Genomic DNA, 27218 nt, shown 5'->3' on the forward strand with positions numbered 1-27218 from the left:
AGTTCTATCTAGAGCAATAAGACAAAATGAAATCAAGGGTATACAAAGTGGAAAGGAAGAAGTAAGACTTTCCCTATTTGCCAATGATATGATAGTATATAAAAGTGATGCCAAATATTCTACCAGGGAACTCCTAGAGCTGATAAACACCTCAATAATGTGGCAGGATAAAAGATTAACTCAAAACAATCAGTAGCCCTCATGTATACAAATGATAAATGGGCTGAGAAAGAAATCAGAGAAACATCACCTTTTTTAATAGCCACAAATAATATAAAATACCTTAGAGTAACCCTAACTAAGCAAGTGAAAAACCTGTATGACAAGAACTTTAAGTCTCTGAAGAAAGAAATTAAAGAAGATGTCAGAAAATGGAAAGATATCTCATACTCATGGATAGGTAGGATTAACATAGTAATAATGTCAATCTTACCAAAAGCAATCTACAAATTCAATGCAATCTCCATCAAAATCCCAACACAATTCTTCATAGACCTGGAAATAACAATACTCAACTTCATATGGAAAAACAAAAAAAAAAAAAAACAAGATAGCTAAAACAACCCTGTACAATAAAGCCACCTCTGGAGGCAACACAATCCATAACTTGAATCTCTACTATAGAGCTATAGTAATAAAAACAGCTTGATACTGGCATAAAAATTGACATGTGGACCAATGGAATTGAACTTAAGGCCATGACATTAACTCACAGTCTTAGGAACACCTGATTTTTGACAAAGAAGCCAAAACTCTACAATGGAAAAAAAGAAAGCATCTTCAACAAATGGTGCTGACATAACTGGATGTCAACATAGAAGACAGCAAATAGATCCATATCTGTTGCCATGCACAAAACTCAAGTCCAAGTGGATCAAATACCTCAATATAAAACCAATTAATATGAACCCAATAGAAGAGAAAGTAGGAAGTGGGTTTGTATGCATTGGCACAGGACACTACTTCATAAATATAACACCAATAGCACAGACACTGGGAGCAACCATTAATAAATGGGAACTCCTGAAACTGAGAAGCTTCTGTAAGGCAAAGGACACAGTAAACAAGACAAAATGACAGCCTACAGAATGTGAAAAGATCTTCACCAACCACACATCTGAAAGAGGGCTGATCTCCAAAATATATAAAGGATTGAAGAAACTTGACATGAAACTACCAAACAATCCAATACAAAAAAAATTGGGCTACAATACTAAACAGAGAATTCTCACCAGAAGAATTTCAAATGACTGAAAGATATTTAATGAATTACCTCACTTAACTGTAGCCTAGTCCAGTAATATTGATTCATCACTATCAAGGAGAAATCATTGTTTGCACAATGATTCACATTCTATGATGTGCATAGTTTTCATTATGGTTACCTTTACATTAACACATCATGACTACAGTGCCACACACACACACAGTGGAGTCACTGACTTAACTGATCCCTGTGCTTTTGGAAACAGAGCCCTTCTCCTACTCAGTGTTTGGAGGAATGAAAAGCTAGATGTATTTCTAAGGTATTATATTTCTTTATGACACTATGTACTCAGAGTCAAATAATTAGTGGGAGGACACAGTGTTCTAGGATTAGGGGTGTTATGACAATATGCCAATTTATTGGTTCATGGTTCATAAAAGAATATTACAGAAAGTCAAATTTCAGATTCAAAAACAAAACTTGATTTCTGCATTAACATGAAGATGATCATTTGGAAATACATTCATTTGACCATTGGTTTCATTAAAAAGAGACGCAAACTGTTTAGAGTGGTACATGGACATAATATTGGGATTCAGACATTTATCTGCAGAAAAGGATTCTGTGGTTCATGGACAATATCCTAAGCTAGGATTGAGACTCCAGTTCTACAGAACATGATGTATGCTATTGTGACTTGGCCAGTCCTGCCATGGGCCATATTTGACCCTTTCCCTTTTTAACTACCATGGCATCATCTGGTGTAACAAGTTTGTATCACCAGAAATGGCTTTCCCATGAGCAGTCTCTTGGTTCACACTTGTGGCAGAATCCATTAAGAGGATTTCATGTCTTGGGACTTGTTCTCTGTGCTCCTGGATGAAATCATACTGCCTGTGGCTGGAGAAGATCCTAAAAGCTATATTTGTGCATATTGTTTGTTATTCTGAAAGCAGGGCCTCAGATTCAATGCCTGGGGGAAGCAATTACTGGATAATTCCACGGTGTGTGTGTGTGGTGGGGGTGAAGAGTCCTGTCAGAAAGGACTTGGGATGATTCAAGGGATAGCTGCAGTCATCAATAAAATTATAAGCAAACACTTACACACACATGAGCTACATATCTACAAGCTAGACCCTGCAGAGTCCACCTTATCATTCTCATGAGGGGCCAGATACTTGATTAATATGCTGTTCTCTTGGATTTTCATCTCTTGCTTTCTGAAGATTCCTGTTCTTGTGTGCTCCTACAGAAGCAGCAGTGAGTGCTTAGTCAGAATCAACTATCGTTTAACTGGTAAAGGAAATGTGATGATTGTTGGATTTTTCCCTGCTTTTAATGCCTACCCAATCAACAAAACAATTGAATGGAGAATGACTGAATTTAGCAGAGATTATATGATTGAGTGAGTCCTTTATTCATTTATTCCTTTTCAAGGTTTGGCATTCATATGCCATAGGGGAAGTACAGATACAAGCTTTTTTTATTCCCTCTTACCCCATTAAGAAGTATTCTCTCTTCCACTCTTAGATCTTTCTGCAGTGCTGTCTCCCTAGTGACTCATCTAGTGTCTTCAAAAGAGACGAAGAAATTTGGGTTTTATTCTTTTCCTATACACTGGGAATTTCCCCCCCCCCCAGTGTCTCTGCCATGCCTGTAACTCCTTAGGATTTGGATGTTTGCAATGCTAGCTCTGCAAGGGAAAGATCATAGAAGAGAGGACTGACCTACTATTTGAAGGGACTCTAAAATCTAGCTGTGCTCCTATGAGAAGCGGTAATGTCACTGATGTTAATGGCAGCAATTTCCATGTAGGAGGCTGGAGTGGGAATTTGTTTGTGTTTGCTGCTGAAGATTTGGGAGCAGGGATGTCAGCATTAGACACTGAGACCTACTCTCTGATTTACAAATGCCTTCATCTGTCTCACATTCTTTTATCTGATATTGATCTCTATTTCCTTTTATAACTTAAGATGTTTTCCTGTTTCATGCATATATATCCAATGTGTATTTGATCTTTGCTATGAATGTGTTTCTGTGCACACATTGACTGTGATGGGGCTTCTGAAAGATTTTTCTTGGCATTCTCAAAGATACAAGATCAAGACATTGTGTCTGACATGTATGCTTGAGTATCTTATGTCCTGATAAGAAAAACAGTCATAGCCGGGCGGTGGTGGCGCACGCCTTTAATCCCAGCACTCGGGAGGCAGAGCCAGGCGGATCTCTGTGAGTTCGAGGCCAGCCTGGGCTACCAAGTGAGCTCCAGGAAAGGCGCAAAGCTACGCAGAGAAACCCTGTCTTGAAAAACCAAAAAAAAAAAAAAAAAAAAAAAAAAAAAAAAAAAAAAAAAGAAAAACAGTCATGTGTGTTGGGGTTTAAAAGAAGTCAGGTATGTTTTATCCCAGGCTGACATGCCCATAGTTCTAGGTAACCACGAATAAATATTTGAAAATGGTAAATGCAGCTTAACTCAATTCTGAACTCAACAAAGGCAAAATGGAAATACATTTTCAGGAATTAGATTGGAGGCTATTGATGGTTAATCACCTAAAATAAACACAGGACCGAGGATGGATACTTGTCTGTATGACATTACTGTCTGCTAAAATGTGACTGTGGAGTAAGTCATCAATTCAGCAGTGGAAGAGGACAAATGTTCAATTGTGGAATGTCATTTGACATGAAGGATATTGTAGTAGCTTTACTCTGAATTGGACACACTGAAGGCAGTTGGGGAAATTTAAAAACTGACATCTAGATGAAATATTCTGTGAATGAGTCTACTGACTCCAGGGATCATGTAAGGTTACAGTGCTATATGATCTACCAGATATTTGATTTTGCAATCTAGAAGGAGACTCTTCTGCTTTACAGTAGATGGTGTCCCTGTTCGTCCTCTTCTCCTCTGCTCTCCAATCTCAGCAGTTCAGGCACCTCTCTGCATCAGCCTGAGTCCCTCTTCAGGTTCTACAGCAGTAACCCCATGCATGCAAAGATCACACTTGTAATTACATGAGCTCCCTGTGCCTGGCTTGTCTAACATATACAAGAAGAGAGTGCTGTGTCAATGTGATTTGATATCTTATGAAGTCAGAAAGAAATTAAAATAAACTTATAAAACTATAAGCAATTAACATATTTGATTATACAAGGCATTTCCAATTCATACTTTTGATAAAGAGTGAGACACATGCAAGCATATACACTTCAAGGTTCACAATCGCTTTCATGCTCTTGATAAAATTTTTTTACATAGGTGTGAGGAACTATGTGTGTAATTTGAAAGAGAGATTGTTGTCTGTCTCCAGTTAAATTTCCTCATAGTGGTTGCATAAATATATTTATCTTAATTACTCTAACTACAAAAGACCATAAGTTGTGCAGCTAGCACAGTTTTCTATGACACTAATTTTGTGTGGTCTAATTTTCTACTGGTATTTTACTTTGTTGTCCAAATTAGGAAGATGGTAAATAAATATTTGATAGGTAGAGAATAGTGTCTAATAGGTGCAAAATATGTCTTCCATTTGATTAAAGCATTATCAATCTACAAAACACATGTTTATGCACACTATATAATCTTTTATGCTTTGTGGTTAATTTCCCTACAAAAATTAATAATGTTACTTTCTCTCACTGTGTTGGGAGTGTTTTTTTTCTTAACACTAACTTAAAAATACAGCTGATTTAGTATGTCCAAGTTGCATTTTGTCACTGATATGTGCATTTGTACATTAATAGCTAGAAACTATTTATGTATTATAAGAATATGAAAAGTCAGATTTTTAGATTTCTATTTTACAGTGGATATTTTCCATCTTTTAGTTTTTTCAAATTAAAAGACATAAATATCTGCTTACTGCTTATTTGAAAACATTTTTATGAGGCCAGGTTTATTCTAAACATTTATAATATATCATACTGAAGGTGTAAAATAACATGAACTTTTAGCTTTACAAGGTATATTTTTAAGTTATCAAAACTATATTTTTCAGATATGACACAGCTTTCCTGCTTTGTTCTAAAACCAATAGCACTAATTTCTTTAATGTTTGCATTGTCTTAGTTTTCAGTAATATTTACACATATTCACATATTCATATGCCACCATTATATCAGTATGGGATAGAGAATAATAATGTAAAAATATGCAGCAATTTAACTATAGAATTTAATATGTTCTCCATTTCAATTTTAGTGATATTAATTGTCCATTTTATGATAAGCCATGTACTATCAGAACAAAGCATCTTACTGGACATTATGGTAGTTCATGCCTTTAATCTGTGCATTTATGAGACACAGACAGGTCAACCTATGTTTACAAGGCAAGCATAGTCTACATAGAAATTCTGAAACATGCAAATAAATATATTGAGTACTCTTTGAGAAATATCTTTGTAGATCCTCTTCTTTATTATTAAAGCTAATAAGAACATAGTTTATAAATAATTTTAGTGAAAACTTCATACACAATAATATTTGAGGAGGATATATTTCTCTCTTTAGTTGCCTGCAGTGTGTTTGTGTCTTGGTTCCCAGGAGAACAAAATGCCAAGCTGTAAGCCTGTGTGCTCACAATGAGACAGAGAACCATCAATACATTTAATTTTGCATTGTTGTGTACATAGTGCATATAAACATCAAGGAGTCTTCATTTATATCATATGATCTCTGTGGATATAAAATAAAGCTTGTAAACTAAAATATTTTGCATTAAAATTTTCTGCTCAAGCTTTTGAGACTCATAGTCCATTGGCTGGTAGAAAATAGAAGGTTTCTGGGCCAGAATGCTCATATTTTGAAGACATTTTAGAAATATTGTTTCATGTGCATGAGTTATTGAATGCTGCTCTATGCATAGTGGACAAACAGTACTTTCTTTCTTTTTTTCATTTTATAAACCAATCAAAGATTCCCCCCCTTTCCTCCTCCCACCCCTCCAGCCACACCCTCCGAACCCACTCCCTATTCCCTCCTACAAGAAGGAAAGGCCTCCCACGGGGAGGTACATTTAGTAGAGGCAAATCCAAGCCCTTCTCCCTGCCTCAAGTCTGTGTGACGTGTCCCATCATAGGCAGTGGGCTCCATAAGTCTGCTCATATACCAGGGTTGGATTCTGATCCTATTTCCAAGGACCTCTTAAATAAAACAAGCTACACAACTGTCTTGATATTCAGAGGGCCTAGCACAGTCCCATGCAGTCTCCACAGCTGTTGATCCAAATTTCATGAGTTTCCACACTTTTGGTTTGGTCTTCTCTGCAGGTTTCCCCATCATGATCTTGAGGCACTTGCTCATAGAATCCTGCCTCTCTCCCTCTGACTGGACTGTTGGAGCTCTGCCTGGTGTTTGGGTGTGTGATCTCTGTATCTGCTTCCATCAATTCCTGGAGAAAAGCTTTATGATGATAGTTAGGGTATTCACTGATCTGATCACTGGGGTAAGCCAGTTCAGTTCATGCACCCTCTCCACTATTTCTAGTAGTCTAAGCTGGGGTCATCCTTGAGTGTTCCTGGAAACTTCCCTAGCACCTGGTTTCTCTCCATCTCCATGATGTCTTTCTCTACCATGGTATCTCTTTCATTGCTTTCCCACTCCATCCCTGTTCCAGGTCGACCATCCCATTCTCTTATGTTCTTATCCCCTATACCCTACTTTCCATTGCCCACCCCTCATCCCCAGTTTACTCAAGAAGATCTCATCTATTTCCCCTTCCCAGGGAATAACATGTATGCTTCTTTGTATCCTCCTTGTTACCTAACTTACCTGGAGTTGTAGGTTGTAGTCCAGTTATCCTTCTTTTTACATCTAGTATACACCAATGGGTGAGCATATACCATGTTTGTCCTTCTGAGTCTGGGTTACCTCACTCAGCATGATATTTTCTAATTCCATCCATTTGCCTGCAAATTTCATGATGTAATTACTTTTCTCTTTTGAGTAGAACTCTATTGTGTATATGTACCACATTTTCTGAATCCATTCTTAAGTTGATGGGCAGCTAGGTTGTTTTCAGGTTCTGGCTTCTTTGAATAATGCTGCTAAGAACATAGTTGTGCATGCATCTTTGTGATATGTTTGTGCATTCCTTGGGTATTTGCTCAAGAGTGGTATGGCTGCATCTTGAGGTAGATTGATTTTCAATTTTCTGAGAAACAACTGCACTGATTTCAAAGTGGCTATCTAATTTTGCACTCCTACCAACAGTAGAGGAGTGTTCCTCTTGGTCTACACCCTCTCCAATATAAAGTTGTCTTCAGTGTTTTTGAGCTCACTGATTCTGACAGGTGTAAAATGGTATCTCAGACTCATTTTGATTTGTGTTTCCCTGATGACTTAGGATGTTGAGCAGTTCCTTAAATGCCCTTCAGCCACTTGAAATTCTTCTGTTGAAAATTCTCTGTTAAGCTATGTAGTCCATTTTTTAATTGGATTGTTCAGTATTTTGAAAGTCTAGCTTTTTGAGTTCTTTATATATTTTGGAGATCAGCCCTCTGTCAGATGTGGGGTTGGTGAAGATCTTTTCCCATTCTGTAGGCTGTCATTTTGTCTTATTGATGGTGTCCTTTGCTCTACAAAGCTTCTCAGTTTCAGGATGTCCCATTTATTAATTGTTGCTCTCAGTGTCTGTGCTACTGATATCATATTTAGAAAGTAGTCTCCTGTGCCAATGTGTACAAGACTATTTTGATTTTCTCTTCTATCAGGTTCAGTATAACTGGTTTTATATTGAGATCTTTGATCCAGTTGGACTTGAGTTTTGTACATGGTGATAGATATGGATGTATTTGCAATCTTGTACATGTTGATGTCCAGTTATGCCAGCACCATTTGTTGAAGATGCTTTCTTTTTTTATTGTACAGTTTTGGCTTCTTTGTCAAACATCAGGTGTTCATAGGTGTGTGGGTCAATGTCAGTGTCTTCAATTTGATTCCTTGTTCCACATTTCAGTTTTTATGCAAATACCAAGCTGTTTTTAATATTATAGCTCTATTGTTGAGCTTTTGGCCAAGGATAGTGATGTCTCCAGAGGTGGCTTTATTGTACAGGATACAAACAATTTCTGTAAATATTTCATCTATCTTGAGGATTGCAAGTATGTGTTATAAATATAGAGGTTAAACTAACTTATGATGTCATTTAAGTTCAGAATTTCTCAATTTAGTCTTTTGTTCCATGTACCTGTTTGTTGTTAAAAGAGGGTTATTGAAGTCAGTTACCATCTCTGTGTTGAGGTAGACCTGTACATTTAAATGTTAGTCTGTTTCCTCAGTGAAGTTGGGGAATCTGTATTTGATGTGTATTTGTTTAGGATTGTTATACCCTGTTTTTGGATTTTTTTTCTTTAATGAGTAGAAAGGATGCTTCACTGTCTCTTCTGAATAGGTTTTGTTGGATATTTGTTTTGTCTCATTTTAAGATAGTTGTGCCTGCTTAGATATTTGAGGGGGTATTATTTTGTTTGTTTTCAGTACATCCTGATTTCAGGTTTCCCTCCCTGAATTCCTCCAAGTACCCCTCCTACACTCTCCTTCAGATCCACTACTCCTCCATTTCTCTTCAGAAAACAGCAGGCCTCCCAGGGATATCAGCCCAACAGTGCATAACAAGACCCAATAAAACTAAGCACATGCCCTCATATCAATGCTGGGAGAGGCAATTCGTTAGGAGGAAACGGGTCCCAAGCACAAATGAAAGAGTCAGAGGCACCCTACTCCCACCCTTAGGGGTCCCACAAAAACAGCAACCAAAGAATCATAATATATAAGCAGACCCATACAACCACACAATTGCAGCATCAGTTTCTGTGAGATCCTCTTCCATGGAGTTCCCCACCTAGAAGGGGAGGGACCCAATGGAGATCTCCAACTGGGATCCCTCTCTGACTAATGTTTGGCTATGGGTATCTGTACCTGTTCCCATCAGTTACCAGAGAAGGACTATCTGATGACAATTGGGCTAGGCACCATCTATGAGTATAGCAGAATATCATTAAGAATCATTTTATTGATTTTGTTCTATCCTAGATCTCTGGGCTATACAGCCCCCAGTTCCTAGTCATCTAGACAGTGTCAGGCATTGGCTCCATCTCAGGCCTTGGGCCTCAAATTAGGCAAGTCATTAGTTAGCCAATCTGACAAATTTTGTGTCTCCACTGCCCCAGCACTTCTAGAAGGCAGGACTAATTGTAAGTTGAAGGATTGGTGGCTGGGTTGGTGTCCCAATCCCAACACTGGAAGATTTGCCTTGTTACTGAACATGGACTGTTCAGACCCATTTCCTCCATTACTAGGAGTCCTCCCTACGGTCACCTTCATAAAATCCTGAGAGCTTCTACTGGACCAGTCTTCGCCCAAATGCACCCCAATTCCAGTCATCTCTTCCAGTAATCTCTCCTTCCATCCCTCACATAAACCTGATCCTTCCTGTTCCAATGTGCACCTCCACCCCTTACCACTTGTTCACCCACACAATGTATTCAATTTCCCCTTCCCAGGGAAATTCATGTGTCCCACTTAGAGCCCTCCTTGTTACTTATACTTCTGGGTCTGTGGATTATAGCATGATTACCACATATTAACAGCTAATATCCACATATAAGTGTATACATATCATGTTTGTCTTTCTGGGTTTGAGTTACCTCACAAAAGGATGATTTTTTTCTAGTTCCATACATTTGCCTACAAATTTCATGATGTCGTTTTTTCTAACAGTTGAATATTACTCTATTGTATAAATGTAGCTATGTTTATGATATTCCATAGCACATAAATATACCAATTTTTTCAGCCATTTTTTATTGAGGGACATCGATATTGTTCCCAATTTCTGGCTATTATGAAAAAAGGCACAATAAATATAGTTGAGCAAGTATCCTTATGGTAGAATGCAATGTTTTTTGGGCACACAGCCAAATGTAGTATAGCTGGGTCTTGAGGTGGTTGATGCCCAGTTTTCTGAGAAACTGCCATATTAATTTTCATAGTTACCATACATGATTACATTCTCACCACCAATGAAGAATTGTTGCCCCCTGTTCCATATTCTTGCCAGCATGAGCTATCACTTGTGTTATGGATCTTAGCCATTCTGACTCTTGTAAGATGGAATCTCCAAGTCATTTTGATTTGCATTTCCCTGATGGCTTAGGATGTTAAACATTTCTTTAATTGTCTTCAACAATTTTTGCATTTTTCTTTGGTTCATTCTCAGTTTAGCTCTGTACCCCACTTTTTAATTGGATTATTTGGTTTGTTGATGTCTAGTTTCTTGAGTTCTTCGTATAGCTTGGATATTAGCCCTCTATCTGAAGTATAATTGCTGAATATCTTTTCCCATTCTATAGGCTGTGATTTTGTTCTACTGATTATGTTCTTTGCATCAGAGAAGATTTTAAGTTCCATAGGTCCCATTCATTAATTGTTGATCTTAGTGCCAAAACTAGCTTTTTTTTCTGTTTGGGAAGTAATCTCCTCTGCCAATACATTCAAGGTTATTCCCCACTTTCTCTTCTGTTTGGTCAATGTGGCTGGTTTTATTTTGAGGTCATTGTTATACTTGGATTTGAATTTTGTGCAGAGTGATAAATGTGCATCATTTGCATTATTCTACATGCAAACATCTAGTTAGACCAGCACCATTTGTTGAAGATGCTTTATTTTTTCATTGTGTCTTTCTGGATTCTTCATCAAAAATTAGGTGTCCAAAAGTATGTGGATTTTCATTTGGGTCTTCAATTAGATTCCGTTGATCATCCTGTCTGTTTTAATGCAATACAATGCAGTTTTTATTACTACACCTCACAGTATAGTTTGAAATCAGTGATAGTGATACCTTAGAAGTTCTCTTATTGTATAGGATTGCTTTAATTATGCTGTTTTTGTTGTTGTTGCTGTTGTTTTTCCATATAAAATTCAGTATTGTTCTTTAAAGATCTATAAAGAATTATCTTGGAATTTCAATGAGGACTGAAATTGAATCTATAGATTTCTTTTGGTAAAATGGACATTTTGCCATGTTGATCTTACCCATTCAAAAGTATGGGAGATCTTTCCATCTTCTGACATCTTTTAAATTTTTTTCTTCAAAGACTTGAAGTTTTTATCATAAATGTCTTTCACATGTTTGGATGCTCAGTTAGTGTTATCCCAAGGTATTTTATATTATCTGTGGATATTTTGATGTATATTCTTTCTCTGATTTATTTCTCAGTCCATTTGTCCTTGTATATAGGAAGACTACTAATTTTTTTGTATCCAGCCACATTGCTGAAGGTGTTTATCAGGTATAGGAGCTCCCTGAAAAGAATCTGTTGCTATTCTGATGGGTCCCTCTTTGAATATGACTTGGTCTTTCTCATTTCTACCTTCATTGTTCCCTGTGCCATCTTGAATATGTTTATTCTTTGCCTTAGTCTTAGCTATTCTTTAATTTGCATTTTGAAATATTTTTTTAGTGATCATAATTTTCTTCAACCAATATTTATCTTGAAAAATGTACCTTTCTCTTTCATTATTATTGATAGTTTTTCTGGGTATTGTAGTTTGATGTGGTATCAGTACTGTTTCATAACTTGTAGAATATATGCCCAATATCTTCTGGGTTTTTAATATCTACTGAAATCTGTTGCTATTCTAATGAACACCCCTTTAAATATGACTTGATCATTCTCATTTGTAGCTTTCCAAGTCATTTCTTGCTCCTGTATATTAACTATTACTATTATTTTATAACATAGCATGTTCCTTTTGTAATCCTTTATACATGGAGTTCTGCAAAATCCAGTAGACTTAACATATATCTACAGAAAATTCCAACCAAAAACTAAATAATATAGATTCTTCTCTGCTGCTCATGTAATTTTATCCAAAATAGACTACTTATTAGGATAAAAGCAAGTCTCTAATGTACAGGGAAATTTAAAGCACATCCTGCATGCTGTCATATGATATGGACTAAATCAGAATATAAACAATTAAAAAGAAAGAACACAAATTCATGGATGTTAAGTCACACAAAACTGAACCATAATTGACAGAAGGAAGAAATCTAGACAGACATTGACATTCCTTGAATTGAATGGAAATGAAATCATTACACATCAAGACCTGTAGAACACAAGGAGAGCTGTCACAAGAGGAAAGTTTATGGAACTGTGAATCCATGTCAAAAACTTTGAGTGATCACAATTAATGACTTTAGGAGATACCTGAAACCTTTAAAAATACAAGAACAATCAACACTCATAAAGGTAATCAGTAAGAGTTCATCAAATCAGGACAGAAATTTACAAAGCACAATTGAAAAATTCAATAGAAAAAAATGTGAAGCCAATATTACGATTAATAGTGTATTAGTCAAATGGACAAAAGAAAAATATAGAGAATTCAAAAGAATAAAATTAGAGATGGAAGGTGAGAGATTACCACAGATATTGAGGAAATTCAGAGAATTAAAAGAATAAATTATAAAACAAATATATTCTATAAATTAGAAAAATTAAAGAAATAGATGCATTTGAAGATATGCATATGACCTACCAATGTTATATATAAATGAAGTTAATAGTTCAAATAAACATATAACATCCAGTGATATTAAAACATTAACCAAAAATACCATAATTTTAAAGAAACCTCACAAGTTAGATATAGTGAGTGCACAATTCTACCAGGCCTTCAAAGAAGAGCTAACATTAATATTTCTCACACTATTACACAAAATAGTAAAAAGAAAGAACAGTTACTTTGGAAAGGTGATATTACCCTGATTTCAAAAACATACAAACACCCTGTTGTAAAATGAAGAAAAATTAGAGGGCAACTGCTTATTAACATAGAAACAAATAAAATGCTTGAAAACTGAACTGTAGAACACACAAAAATTATTATACACCATGATCATATTGGCCTTGTCCAATGCAGGTCTGGTTCAACATCTCTAAATCAATGAATGCAACACCATATAAACACACTAAAGAACAGGGAAAAGGGAGTCATCTGGTTAAGGAGTAAAACCTCTAACAAAAGTCCAATATCATTTCATGAAGAAAGTCTAGGAGAAAATAGGGACAAATTGAATAAAGCCTGTTTTCTTATCACATGAGTTTAAGGTGTTATTCATCTCCTATTCTACAGAACCCAGAAACGTGAAGAAAATAACATTGCATTTATACAATTCATTAAATGTATGTCACCATGGGAATGAACTTTGGCACACAAATAAAAGAACTACATATAAAATATAAACTTAATGAAACAAGTCTTTCCACATATTATATTTTTCATGGAAGAATATCATAATATTCTTCCATGTGTGGAAATTTTTGTGTTTACAGAGTGCAAGTTATTTTCCTCACTATTGTGTAATATTATGAGAATAAGTAAATAGATCATAAGGTAACATGCTTGCCGTACAAATATAAGAACTGAGTTTATTTTTGCAGTTCTCAAAAGCAAAACAATGGGAGGGAGCATTGCAGTGCACATGTGTTTTGGGAGAAATGACAAATAGAAGTAGGAATAATTCAAGTTTATGTGCCACAAAAGACCTGTTATTAAAATACAGATTAAGATTAAAAAAAACCCACCCATTTAAAGTTTTCCCTGGTTAGAATCATGTGAAATCACAGAGACATATGTCACGCAACACACATATAAGAATGAATTGTTATTGAAATTTCAACTGATGTTCAGACACCTTGAATGGCCTGGATTTTCCTGAGATAAGCAGTTTCTTAGTAACTGGTGACTTGATCAAGAAACATTCTATTTTTTTGTGGTTGTGCATATTGAAAGCTGAACTCTAGGAGATCTGAAGACCTTGTCGAAACTCATGGACAGAATTCATCACAATAGAGGACAATTGAAACTTGGCTCACACTCCTAGAGCTCAAGTCATTGGAAGGTTCACATTCGGGGTTTTACATAGTCCTAAAAAAATAAAACAAAGAGCCTCCTAGTCATATTGATACTTAATACAGTAGAAGGTTCTTAAAATATATACATAGATGAAAGAAATCCCAATGAAATCATCAAATAACAGAGAAGAGAAAGCAACAACAAAATAATTTCTCACCACCAAATATAATTTCCAGTTTGGGGATGGGGTAATCGAGTTGTCAGCAAAACAGACCCCCTGGAAATGCTGTAACAACTCAGGCTATTGCCAAAGCTATTGGTTGCTCCCCACAAATTGATGGTAAAGCTCTATTGCTGGAGACCACACTACAGGATTCATTGAACATGGAGAAGTTGAGCTAGTGCCTACCTAGAGTCTTTGCTCCTATACACTGTGTCCATGGTACGGGAATGCAGGCTGCATGCTACCCAAGGAGAAAGGTAAACACTAACTTACTATAGACCTTTGGATCTATAATGATGTCCTGCCTGCAAGATATACTGGTGCAAAATGGCTCAAAGCTTGTGGGACTAAACAACCAATATCTGATTGGATTTTAGGTTTATCTCCATGAGATGGAACCCAACACTTCTCAGTTTGTCAAGAACTTGAGACAAGACAGGCCATGAAATCAGGGGGAAACTATATACTATTGTTTTGCTAAAGAAATGTACCAATAAAAGGTTTCCTAAGGATATTCTGCCAGATTAATAGATCATTGGAGCACTCAGTTCTAAATGGGATGTCTTCTTAAAGTCCCTTCCCTTGGGGATCAGAAAACACAAAAGAAGAGGAAGTGGAAAGATTATCAGAGTCAGAGAAAGTGGAAGACACTGAGGAAACAAGACATTCTAAATATAGCAGGACTGATGAACATATGAATCAAGAGACTGGGAAGGATGTACAGGCCTGTACCACTAAGACAAATGGGTTGCCAACACTGAGAGAGGAAGTGGACACAAGCCCTCATCTTTAATTCAGAAGCCAACTCCAAGTTGTCACAAGCCTCCATCACTAACCCAATTGCAAATACAAAAATTAGTTCTCTCCAAGGGTGTCTCCTGGGTATACAAACAATTCATAAGGGAAGGCCTCATGCTCAGTAGTAGATGTTAAACAAAGAAATACACTCAAGGCAATTGTGGATGTTAACTTTTTTGACATTACATGACTTTTGTGCACAAGTATTGCTTCTGATTTCTTGTTTCCATGAGTTTCTGTGTATGAAAATGTGTGTCTTTTCCTCTTGTGTTTCTTGTCCTTTTTCTTTGGATTTTTATCACTTTGCTTGTTTTCTCCAATTCTGCCTTTTTTGTTTTTATGTTAATTTATCATTATTTTTTATACTTGTTTGTTTTCTAATAAGAGAGAGAAAGAAAGGGTGTGGATTTGAGCAGGAGGAGAGTTGGGGAGAAACTGGAGTAGTTTATTGAGGGAAACTGTATTTAGAATATATTGTATGTAAAAAATCTAATTCTTGAATGTATGTCATGTGTAGTGTGTTATGATCCTTCCTCCTAAATATTGTTCTACCTTCTATGCAGGTTAAAGTTAAGGAACTACCAATGTGTTTTGGCCATGATGTTTGCCATTGAAGAAATCAATAGCAATCCCTATCTTTTACCTAATATATCCCTGGGATTCGAGGTCCATAATGTCCCAAATGGTCAAAGGCGCACTCTGGCAGCTCTTTTTGCCTCACTTTCAGGCACTGACTATGGCATCCCTAACTACAGATGTACAAGAAAGAGCGTGTCAGCTGCTGTACTTACGGGACCATCATGGGCAATATCTGAATATATGGGTACACTGCTGGATCTTTACAAATTCCCACAGGTGAGAAAAGGTGATGGGCTAGGACATGATGTCAGCTCTGCTTGGTAACATTTCAATTGTCTGTGAGGGAAAGGGAGCCAGCTTGAGTAACCCTTCATGGATAGGGAAATAATGTCGACACAGTTGACACATCTATATTTTGTGGCTTAGAATAGAGAGAAGGGGAAGAAAGGGTGGAGCAAACACACCACTATTAAACCTCTGAATATTGTCTGTATTTCTGTGGGATATGAATCACACTGTAGTATCTGTGAATTAATTTTAAAAATCAGCCTTGGTTCAGAGCCTGCAACTAGTTGAATGGAATTAACCATAGAGTATTCAGATCATCCTGGAATACAGATGGAGAGACAGCACAGAAAGGCATAAAGTGGGACATGGAATTTGGTTCTTTGTTTTGCTTTAGGACAAATGGAGAGACATGTAAATTGCTGGGTCTCCAGTCAAACAGGAAGGTCAGATGGATGATCTTCAGTCTCTCTGATCTAACAGGTTTTCACTGTCACATCTGATTCTAAGTCTTTGTTGGTAAATAAAATGATAGAGACTTAGTTTAAACCTACATAAAGCAGCCACCTTGTGCCCAGGCCAGGGGACTGGAAGCTCTTCCTGGCTGCAGCCTGAGTGGCCATTGGGGGCACTTATTGCAGGGCTGTGGGGCTGAAGACAGTAGTTAAAGTATCAGTAGATTTGTGTGCAGCTGCTGAGCTGACAGAAGAACATCCCTGTATGTTCTCAGAAACCCATAGGAAGACAGATTTGAACTTTAAAGCAGGATTGTCGTAAAGGCATCAAACCATTGCTGTAGAACTGTATTGATATTTATGACAATGTTCTTCCTTCTAATTGTTTCTCCCTACAGCTTACTTTTGGGCCTTTTGATACTACTTTGAGTGAACAAGGACGGTTTTCTTCCCTGTACCAGGTGGCCCCCAAGGACACATCTCTGACACTTGGCATTGTGTCATTAATGCTTCATTTCCACTGGAACTGGGTTGGGCTGTTCATCATAGATGATCACAAGGGTGCCCAGATTCTGTCAGATTTGAGAAGTGAGCTGGAGAAAAATGGAGTCTGTATAGCATTTGTGGAAATGATCCTAGCCATCAGGGGTTCATTTCTGACCACTTCCTGGAAAAATCAGGTGCAGATTCTGGATTCATCAGCAAATGTGATTATTATTTATGGAGATACTGATTCTCTCTTAAGCTTAATAGTAAATATAAAGCAGAAGTTAGTCACATGGAAAGTCTGGGTCCTGAACTCACACTGGGATCACTCCAAATTTGATAACTATTTCCTGTTAGATGCATTGCATGGAACCCTAATTTTTTCACACCATAATGAGGAGATTAATAATTTTACAGATTTTATTCAGACAGCAAATCCTTCCAAATACCCAGAAGACATTTATCTTCATGTGTTGTGGCACTCATTCTTTAATTGCTCATTTTTGTGGAAAAACTGTAAAATCATCGATAACTGTCTGCCTAATGCCTCCTTGGGATTCTTGCCAGGGAACATGTTTGACATGGCCATGAGTGAAGAGAGGTACAATGTGTACAATGCCGTGTATGCTGTGGCCCACAGTCTACATGAGATGATTATTAATCAAGTACAAAATCAATCACTGGAAAATGGAAAAGAGATGGTATTCCTCCCCTGGAAGGTAATGTCACTTCCATAGTAGTAGAGTATCAACAATGTGATGTTCTTAGGGTTTATAAAGTCATGAAACTAGATATTATGAAACTTATAATTATAATATAGTAATGAAATGCACAGGGAACACAGAACTTGTTCACTCTTCAGTGATCAATAAAATCATAACCATCAATATCTGTGATGAATAGGTTGCTGAGGCAAAGAGGAAAACTGTTTAGTGTCTATACTGAGTTGTATTCTAACACTCACAATCATCACATGATGAAATGTTCAAATAAAAAAATCCCTGTACATATCTCACACCAGAAAAAGAAGATATAGGTAATTAATAACCAATAAAATGCTTACATTATGTACATTTTCACCTATACTAACTCTTTGAACATAAAAATATTGATTTTATACCAACATAATTGGAATAGTTTTGAAATGTTTTTCCATGTGTTTATCTCTCCAAGGAAACTAAGATTTGTCTGAGTGCACTTTTTTTATGTGCTCGGTTCTAAATTTCCTCATAAAACTTATTGACATTTAGAAAAATAATGATGTTTCTATTCTCCATGGATATCAATTGCTCAATATAATTAATACTATGTTAAAGTTGCTATTAACTTCAGAAAGCAAAGTCAGTGGGAGACTATAACTAATTCTGGCTCAATTGCACCTTCCTGAGACCTGTTTACCTTAGCATCATGCATCTCTTTTAGATTCAACCTTTTCTCAGAAACATCCAATATACCAATCCTGCCAGTGGCTATATGGTTCTGGGCTCGAAGAGGAAACTAGATGTAGACTATGACATTCTCAATTTTTGGAATTTCCCAAAAGGTCTTCAGCTAAGTGTGAAAATAGGAACATTTTCTCCAAATCTTCCCCAGAGTCAACAGTTGTCTTTATCTGAGCACATGATACAATGGCCCACAGGATTTATAGAGGTGGGTTGGATATAATCTCATGCTTTGACCACTATGTAAGTAACAAAGTATGTTTCTGAGTTCATTAATCTCCATGGCTCCAGTGAGATCTATGTATATACACATGATGACCACTAATATAATGTATAGTTTTACTACATAGTTCTGCTGGATAGACACATTGTTTTTATACCTATTTGTTTATTTCATATGATAAAACAATATTTATTCTAACATGTTGTCATGGCTAATTTTATGTCAGAGTCAATATTATATAGAGTCATTTGGAAAAAAGGACCCTCAATAGAGAAAATGGTCTCACTAGGTTTGCCTGTGAGCACTCCTGTGCTGCATGGTTTTACATTGGGTGATATGAGAAAGCCTAGCTCACTGTGGGTAGTGCCATCTCTGTGAAGGTGCTCCTGGGTACTAAGAATCAGATTAAACAAGCCATAAGAACCAAGTACTACACTATGGTCTCTAAATCAGTTCCTCCATCCATATTTGTGCCTTGAGTTTCTGCTCTGACTTCCATGGTTAATGGACTGCAAGCTATAAGATGTATTAAATTCTTTCATCCTCAATTTTATTTTTGTAACTGTTTTTTTGTAGTAACAGAAACCCTAACTAATACAATATGCTTTCTATCACTGTCACAGATCACCTGACTGATGACAGGTTTTTAATCCTATCCTTAAAATTTTATGTTTATGAATCGTGGAAAAATTGGTCTTTTTTTTTTAGGCCTCACCAAAGTAAACAAAAAAAACATGACAAGAACTTGTAGATTTTTTTGTTGATTTTTCAAAAATGTTACCTACAAAACCATGTAGGTAGGTTATCCTTGGCTTACAATTTACATGTGTATTCCAATTCCTCCAGGAAACCATGTCTTTAGGGGATGGAGGTAACTGGTCACATTGCATCCACAGTCAGGAGGCAGAGATCACTGATTGTTGCTGTCCACATTTCTGGTTCCTTTCCACTCCTTCTAGGACCAAGGGCAATTAAGTGGGGACATTCACTTAGAGAAGGCCTCCCTGCTGCAAGCAACCTCATCTAGAAAATCTCTCACATTAATGTTCAAAGATTGGTTTCCACAATGACTCAATCCTGGACCAGCCTATAAGAGAACAGCTCCCTCTTATTCCACCAGGGAACACTTTTTTTAAAAAAAATTTATTAATTTTATTTTACAATACCATTCAGTTCCACATATCAGCCACGGGTTCCACGATTCTCCCCACTCCCATCTCCTCCCCTTACCCCCAGCCGACCCCCCCATTCCCACCTCCTCCAGGACAAATCCTCTCCTGAGTACTGTAATCAACCTGGTAGACTCAGTCCAGGAAATTCCAGTTCCCTCCTCCCAGACTGAGCCAAGTGTCCCTGCATAAGCTCCAGGTTTCACACAGCCAACTCATGCAATGAGCACAGGACTTGGTCCCACTGCCTAGTTGCCTCCCAAACTGATCAAACCAATCAACTGTCTCACCTATTCAGAGGGCCTGATCCAGCTGGGGGCCCCTCAGCCTTCGGTTCATAGTTCATGTGTTTCCATTCATTTGGCTATTTTTTTCAATAATTGAGTAAAACCAAAATGTATTATAAGCCACAGTCGTCCTAGGGACCTCCATGCTATATATATAGCCTCTATGGTTCTATGGGTTGTGGTCTGATTGTTCTTTATTTTATATCTAGAATCCACCTATGAGGGAGTACATACTATGACTGTCTTTCTGGGTTTGGGTTACCTCACTCAGGATGATTTTTCTAGTTCCATCCATTTGCCTGCAAATTTCATGCTGTCATTGTTTTTCTCTGCTGAGTAGTACTGCATTGTGTATATGTACCACATTTTTTTTCATCCATTCTTCTGTTGATGATCATCTAGGTTGTTTCCAGGTTCTGGCTATTACAAATAGTGTTGCTATGAACATAGCTGAGCATGTATCTTTATGGTGTGAATCAGCATTCCTTGGGTATATGCCCAAGAGTGGGATGGCTGGGTCTTGAGGTAGTTCGATTGCTAATTTTCTGAGAAACTGCCATACTGATTTCCACAGTGGTTGTACAAGTTTACATTCCCACCAACAGTGGAGGAGTGTTCCCTTTGCTCCATATCCTCTCCAACATTGACTGTCATTGGTGTTTTTGATCATAGTCATTCTGACATGTGTAAGGTGGTATCTCAGAGTCGTTTTGATTTGCATTTCTCTGATGATTAAGGATGTTGAGCATTTCTTTAACTGTCTTTCAGCCATTTGTATTTCTTGTTTTGTGAATTCTCTGTTTAGCTCTTTAGCCCATTTTTTAATTGGACTGTTCAGTATTTTGATGTCTAGTTTCTTGAGTTCTTTATATACTGTGGAGATCAATCCTCTGTCAGCTGTGGGGTTGGTGAAGATCTTTTCCCATTCTGTTGGCTGTCTTTTTGTCTTACTGACTGTGTCTTTTGCCCTGCAAAAGCTTCTCAGTTTCGAGAGGTCCCATTTATTAATTGTTGTGCTCAGGGTGTATGCTGTTGGTGTTTTATTTAGGAAATGGTCTCCGGTGCCAATGCGTTCAAGAGTGCTTCCTACTTTCTTTTCTATTAAGTTTAGTGTAACTGTCTTTTTGTTCAGGTCTTTGATCCACTTGGACTTGAGTTTTGTGCGTGGTGACCGATATGGATCTATTTGTAATCTTTTACATATTGAGATCCAGTTATGCCAGCACCATTTGTTGAAGATACTTTCTTTTTTCCATTGTATAGTTTTGGCTCCTTTGTCAAAAACCAGATGTTCATATGTGCATGGATTAATGTCAGGGTCTTCAATTCGAATCCATTGGTCCATATGTCGGTTTTTATACCAGTACCAAGCTGTTTTTATTACTATAGCTCTATAGTAGAGTTTGAGGTCAGGGATGGTGATGCCTGCAAAGGTTGCTTTATCATATAGGATTCTTTTAGCTAACCTGGGTCTTTTGTTTTTCCATATGAAGTTGAGTTGAGTATTTTTCTTTCCAAGTCTGTGAAGAATTGTGTTGGGATTTTGATGGGGATTGCATTGAATCTGTAGGTTGCTTTTGGTAAGACTGCCATTTTTACTATGTTAATCCTACCTATCCATGAGCATGGGAGATCCTTCCATTTTCTGATATCTTCTTCAATTTCTTTCTTTAGAGATTTAAAGTTCTTATCAAAAAGGTCCTTCACTTGTTTAGTTAGTGTTATCCCAAGGTATTTTATATTATTTGTGGCTATTGTAAAGGGTGATTTTTTTTTACTTCTTTCTCAGTGCTTTTATCATTCCCCCAGGGAACTCTTGAGCAGGGACATATGAAGAATTAGTAGATAGATGTATATATATATATATATATATATATATATATATATAGAGAGAGAGAGAGAGAGAGAGAGAGAGAGAGAAAGACAGAAAACACAGGATAGCCCCGGGAGGCCCTATGTCCAAACCTACCAGCCTCCTCTGTCTCTACAAAAGGGCTTTTTAAAGGAATGCCAAGGGGTGAGGCAAAAGACCTCCCCCAACGCAGCCAAGTATATACCATCTCTAGCACTTGTTGACCTTGTGCATGGTCAAACCATCGCCTCATGCACCTCTGCTGTGTAAAGCAAGCTCAGATCTAACTAGAGAAAACTTTGTGGGCTTCCACACCAACCACTGACCACTCGACCCTGTGTATGACTTACCCTAGTAGTAACACTATAATTACTTTCATTTACAAATATCTAAATTACCAAATTAATGTTATATATTAACTCCCTCTAGGCTTGGAGATTCAATAAAATCCTGAGCATTTCCTAACATTTATTTCATTTTTCTCAGAATCCTCACTCTGTATTCAGTGAGAGCTGTGGTTCTGGATTCAGGAAGACACCACAGGAAGGCAAAGCTGTCTGTTGCTTTGACTGCACACCCTGCCCACAGAATGAGATTTCCAATGAGACTGGTAAATATCATTCATGCAAAGGATGTTTCCATCAGTCCACCTCTGCAGTATCTAAGTAAATTTACACCTCTAAGTGAATTTAGAGACAATTCTCTTCTTTTTCATGTTAGTGAATCATAAGTTATAGGTTATTATGTTATCCCTGAAATAACACAGTCTTGACACAGAAATTATGATGTGCTTTATGATCTTGATCCATTGTAAGCACAGCCGCCTACAGAAAACTCTTCCCACACCAGAGTAGTAGGCTTTGCTGCACAATGACCTTGAACACACAGCACCATCTCTTCATGACTTTTAAATCATATTTTGATCATAATCAGGAGTCAAGACTTTCCCTTTTTGTATTTCTAAATATATGATGTCCAGCATGAATCTGGAAACACAGCACATGTGAAAAGACTCTCTCTGTGTGTGTGTGTGTGTATGTGTGTGTGTGTGTGTGTGTGTGTGTGTGTGTGTGTTGCATCCAGCAAAACTAAATTTTTACAGTCCTATAATGAACATGTTTTCTTCCTCATTTATAACAGTTCCAACATCTCTCACTTCTACAACAAACAATATGTTATAAATAAAGTCAAGATTATGTGATTGGTATGCTGTAAACTCAGTATCTTATTCACTGTTTTAGTGCTGTGAAGAAACACTACCATGAAGGCACCTCTATAAAGAAAGCATCTTGTTGGGTTTAAGTCTGAGGGTTAGACCAGTTTGATCATGGCAGGAAGCTGACAGGCATGGCACTGCACTAGTAGTTGAAAGTTTTACATCATGATCCACAGGGGCATGGAGTGTGTGTGTGTGTGTGTGTGTGTGTGTGTGTGTGTGTGTGTGAGAGAGAGAGAGAGAGAGAGAGAGAGAGAGAGAGAGAGAGAGAGAGAGAGAGAGACTTTTGAAACCTCAAAGCCCATCATCCCCAGTGACACACATCCTTCACCAGGACCACACTTACTCGATCAAGGCCTTGTCACCTGATCCTTCCCAGACAGTTCCACTAACTGAGAACCAAACATTCAAATGCATGAGCCTGTGGCGGTCATTCTCTTTCAAACCATTAACCACATGTTGAGACTTAATGTCTGTAAAAGGCTAGAAAATTCACAGAGTACAGTACTGAAAATAACAGAATATTCTGTTCACAAGATAAGTGACAATAAATACTTGCATATTAATTAACAAGTTGAATGTATTAATTCATCATTACAGAAGTTCATCATTATGGAAAATTTAGGATGAATCTCAGCTACATGATGGAGTATTCCAAAGTGGGAAAAATGGGAAATTATCATTAGTAGCACTACTACAGGCTTATAATTCACAAACATTAATATGAGCATTGCTTCTATGAAATGCCCAAGTTGAGGAATAGTTTTTGTGACAAGTAATTGAAATTTCAAAACATGGCACATGAGCAGTTTGCTTAAAAGAAATGAGGTAAAAAAGCCAGGCATAGTTCATCTACCTGTAGTTACAGAAACTTGGGACAATTAAGTGGAAAGATCATCATTTTAAAGGCAGTATTAACAAAACAGAGAAACCTGGTGGCACATTAAATTCAGGGAGCAAAAGAAAGACACTAAATCCAGAGCATGTGAGAAGGAGCATTGATTTCTTTGTGTGTATGGAACAGGAAGATAGAAATAGAAATGATTCACAATAATTGGCAACTATGTCATTAATGGTACTGTTTATTTATCCCTAAATAACATTACATAATTATCACATGGAAAAACAGGTGTCAACTTTATAATAGGGATGTTCTAAATGTGAATTTTATTTATATTTGTCATACTCTCATAATAATATTAAGGTGATTCAGATTGTGTTAGCATCTGAATAGATTTAGAAAGAAAAGATACAGTGTCCACAGTTAACTTGAATATTCACATTGGATATGTATTTGTTTTAATAGTTTTAGCTGTGTCCAATGAAGGAACATTTCAACTACCACAAACAAATCCTACGTGTATGTGTTAAGAACTAGTTTTTATAAAAATCTGTAGTATTAAGGATGGATTAATACACAATTGTAGGACACTTTAAAATTGAATCAATTATTAGCTGACAAAAACTGTTAAGTAGGTGAAACATGTCTCTAAAAGGAAATGTTTAATCCAATATAAAGTGATTTGAATGGTTTATATGTCATATGCCTTTAATAAACAAGACATTGTACCATATTTATGAAGCCTTCAGTATAAGCAATGACAGGAAGAACAAAATTAATACACTGAAGAAAGATGAGGAGAGGTAATGGTGACGAGATCAATGAAAATATAGTGAAAGTATGATTTGATGAAATGAGGACTGTGGGAGAGCTGAAGAAAACATAATATTCACAAAGAGAAAATTGAGTCTATAGAAAATAAATTTGATAATCTATTAAAAGGATGTCTCAACAGAAATTAAATTAAACAATCATGAAGAATTTTCACTGTTGAAGTGTTTCAACCTTGTAAATGTTAAAATACAGGGCATTTCAAAGAATGAAAAAATTGGTAACAAAATGGACTTTGTTAATGTAGATATATTTCAGGCATATTTGAGAACAACATTTTAAAAGGTTTACAAAAGACACTCTTTCAGTCATACTGAAATCATATGTCCTATTAAGGACACAGATTTATTTCATAAAGTAGTGGTATCAAATAGTGCAAAACTAGATTCCAGAAATTTAATTCAGTACTCAAAGGACACCAAAAACAAATAAAACAATATCATTTATGTCAAGTGTGTGTGTATGTGTGTGTGTGTGTGTGTGTGTGTGTGTGTGTGTGTGTGTGTGTGTGTGTGTATAACAGAGAAAGAAGCATTAGGGCTGTGTAACTTAGGAAGTAGAATGGATATATGACTTCAGAATAACTATTCAGAAAGTATTTGTCCCTCAAGCAAAGGGAGATGGTTCAGAGAGAAGTGCAATGAACTGGTGGGTGGAGATTGCCTGGGGAGATTAAAAGGACAACCTGAGCATGTGCTTTTGATCACATTCATTTCTACCAGATATGGATCAGTGTATGAAGTGTTCAGAGAGTCACTACGCAAACACAGAGAAGAACCACTGCCTCCAGAAGACTGTGACCTTTCTGACCTATGATGATCCCTTGGGAAAGATATTCACCTCCATGTCCCTGGGCCTCTCCTCACTCACAGCATTTGTCCTTGGGATCTTTATGAAGCATAGAGATACTCCCATTGTCAAGGCCAATAATCGGGCTCTTAGTTACATCTTGCTCATCACTCTGACCTTCTGTTTTCTCTGTCCTTTACTCTTCATTGGCCGTCCCAACACAGCCACCTGTATCCTTCAGCAGAACACATTTGGACTTCTGTTCACTGTGGCTCTTTCTACTGTATTGGCCAAAACTGTAACTGTAGTCATGGCCTTCAAGGTCACTGCTCTGGGAAGTATGATGAGAAGGTTAATGATATCAAGGACTCCTAACATTATCATTCCACTCTGCACCACAGTCCAACTTCTTCTCTCTGGAATATGGCTGGCAACCTCTCCTCCATTTGTTGACACAGATGCTCACTCTGAACATGGACACATCACTGTCATGTGTAACAAGGGCTCAGCTATTGCCTTCCATGGCATCCTTGGATACCTGGGATTTTTGGCCCTAGGGAGCTACCTTATGGCTTTTTTGTCCAGGAATCTGCCTGACACATTCAATGAAGCCAAATTCCTGGCTTTCAGCATGCTGGTGTTCTGCAGTGTCTGGGTCACCTTCCTCCCTGTCTACCACAGCACCAAGGGGAAGGTCATGGTGGCTCTGGAAGTCTCCTCTATCTTGGCTTCCAGTGCAGGGATCTTGGGCCTCATTTTTGTCCCTAAGTGCTACATTGTGTTGTTAAGGCCAGAAAGAAACTTACTTCATCATATCAGAGACAAAACTCATTCTAGGAAAAAAAAACCTTCGAAACATAGCTTGCAAGTTTCTGAAATTAAATGGAAATCCTGAACTCTGTTCAGCATCCTTTGAACAGTCACATATAGGTTATAATTTAGCATTTGATGGAATGGGTTATTGGTTCTTGATCTAAATACCTTAGTCTCATTTTCTTCTAAACCAATAAGGAGTTTTTTTTTATTTTTAAATATTGTGGAGGGCCATTCCTTACCCATACATTTTCCCAGAGTGTTCTTGAGTAGAAGCAGCAGGACATATTGGAAGGATAAGCGGGGAGAGAAATGATAGAAAACTGAGGAAAGCCTTGGGAGGGCCTGGATCCTAATCCGTTGGGCCCTGACTGTCTCTGCCTTTGGGTATTTAAAGGAATGCCAAGATTTGGAGCAAAAGACCTCCCCCCAGCACAGTAAAGTGCAGACCATCTCAGACAACTATACTCAGCCCTTTGTACAATCATCCTCTTTAAGAGACCTTGCAGGGTAAAGCTACTAGGAAACCTAAAAATTGGACTCCAAAAAAATACATGTTGTGCTTTTGTTTCCTCTATTTATATGTACTATTTATTACTTTGCTTTTATTGAACTAATAATTTGCTTACAAAATGAAAATGTGTTGTCTTTTCTGTAGATGTAACCAACATTCTTTTTTTTTTTTTTTTGGTTTTTCGAGACAGGGTTTCTCTGTGTAGCTTTGCGCCTTTCCTGGAGCTCACTTGGTAGCCCAGGCTGGCCTCGAACTCACAGAGATCCGCCTGGCTCTGCCTCCCGAGTGCTGGGATTAAAGGCGTGCGCCACCAACGCCCGGCGTAACCAACATTCTTATTA

At 37.2% G+C, this 27218-nt stretch overlaps 1 protein-coding gene across 1 annotated transcript; it reads left to right on the forward strand.

The window, feature by feature from the left end:
* The first annotated feature begins 2394 nt into the window (after positions 1-2394).
* On the forward strand, positions 2395-26445 carry LOC102904607 (vomeronasal type-2 receptor 116-like). The gene is made up of 6 exons (XM_042269746.2): positions 2395-2612; positions 15659-15950; positions 16813-17619; positions 18323-18550; positions 22360-22483; positions 25484-26445. The coding sequence occupies exons 1-6, from the start codon at positions 2395-2397 to the stop codon at positions 26443-26445; spliced, it is 2631 nt and encodes an 876-aa protein (XP_042125680.2).
* The last annotated feature ends 773 nt before the right edge of the window (positions 26446-27218 follow it).

This window comes from Peromyscus maniculatus, chromosome 1 (genome assembly GCF_049852395.1).
Source record: "Peromyscus maniculatus bairdii isolate BWxNUB_F1_BW_parent chromosome 1, HU_Pman_BW_mat_3.1, whole genome shotgun sequence".
In the NCBI taxonomy this organism is placed as follows: domain Eukaryota; kingdom Metazoa; phylum Chordata; class Mammalia; order Rodentia; family Cricetidae; genus Peromyscus; species Peromyscus maniculatus.

What these genes read in the sequence shown, in the direction of transcription:
- LOC102904607 (XM_042269746.2), top strand. Translation starts at nt 2,395, where the DNA reads ATGCTGTTCTCTTGGATTTTCATCTCTTGCTTTCTGAAGATTCCTGTT. An exon ending in AGCAGAGATTATATGATTGA is followed by an intron (nt 2,613 to 15,658) that starts GTGAGTCCTTTA and finishes CCTTCTATGCAG; the next exon opens with GTTAAAGTTAAGGAACTACC. An exon ending in TGAGATTTCCAATGAGACTG is followed by an intron (nt 22,484 to 25,483) that starts GTAAATATCATT and finishes CATTTCTACCAG; the next exon opens with ATATGGATCAGTGTATGAAG.